Source organism: Penaeus monodon, chromosome 21, assembly GCF_015228065.2.
Source record: "Penaeus monodon isolate SGIC_2016 chromosome 21, NSTDA_Pmon_1, whole genome shotgun sequence".
Classification (NCBI taxonomy): domain Eukaryota; kingdom Metazoa; phylum Arthropoda; class Malacostraca; order Decapoda; family Penaeidae; genus Penaeus; species Penaeus monodon.
This window is the reverse complement of record NC_051406.1, coordinates 10,902,023-10,902,295: the sequence shown is the minus strand read 5'-3', so window position 1 is coordinate 10,902,295 and position 273 is coordinate 10,902,023. Positions and strand designations below refer to the sequence as shown.

Here is a 273-nt window from a genome sequence, read left to right as displayed (position 1 = left end):
ATGCAAAGTTTCCCTTTCCAATGTCACAACCGATTCTTACACCACCGGCACAACATGACAAAAATGAAAGACAGATCGCACGAGGACACTTTCACCTCCTAACACGGCCGTCCCTTCCGCAGGCTGGGCGTGGACGGGGGCGCTTGTCTCCGGCGGGCGGTGTGCGAAGTGGCCTCGGCGCCCTCGATCCGCCCACACGGCTTCATCGGCGAGGTTCTCCAGATCTTCGTCAGGTGAGTTTTTAGGATCACGTGGAGGGTTGTTCGTATGTCT

General features: G+C 57.1%; 1 protein-coding gene across 1 annotated transcript in view; it reads left to right on the top strand.

Annotated features, from left to right (window-relative positions):
* Nucleotides 1–273, top strand: part of LOC119586697 — a gene marked incomplete at its 5' end in the record, with an annotated part of 3,141 nt that overhangs the window by 1,133 nt on the left and 1,735 nt on the right. The window contains 1 exon segment of the mRNA XM_037935428.1: nucleotides 123–233. Within this exon segment, the coding sequence (XP_037791356.1) occupies nucleotides 123–233 (111 nt within the window).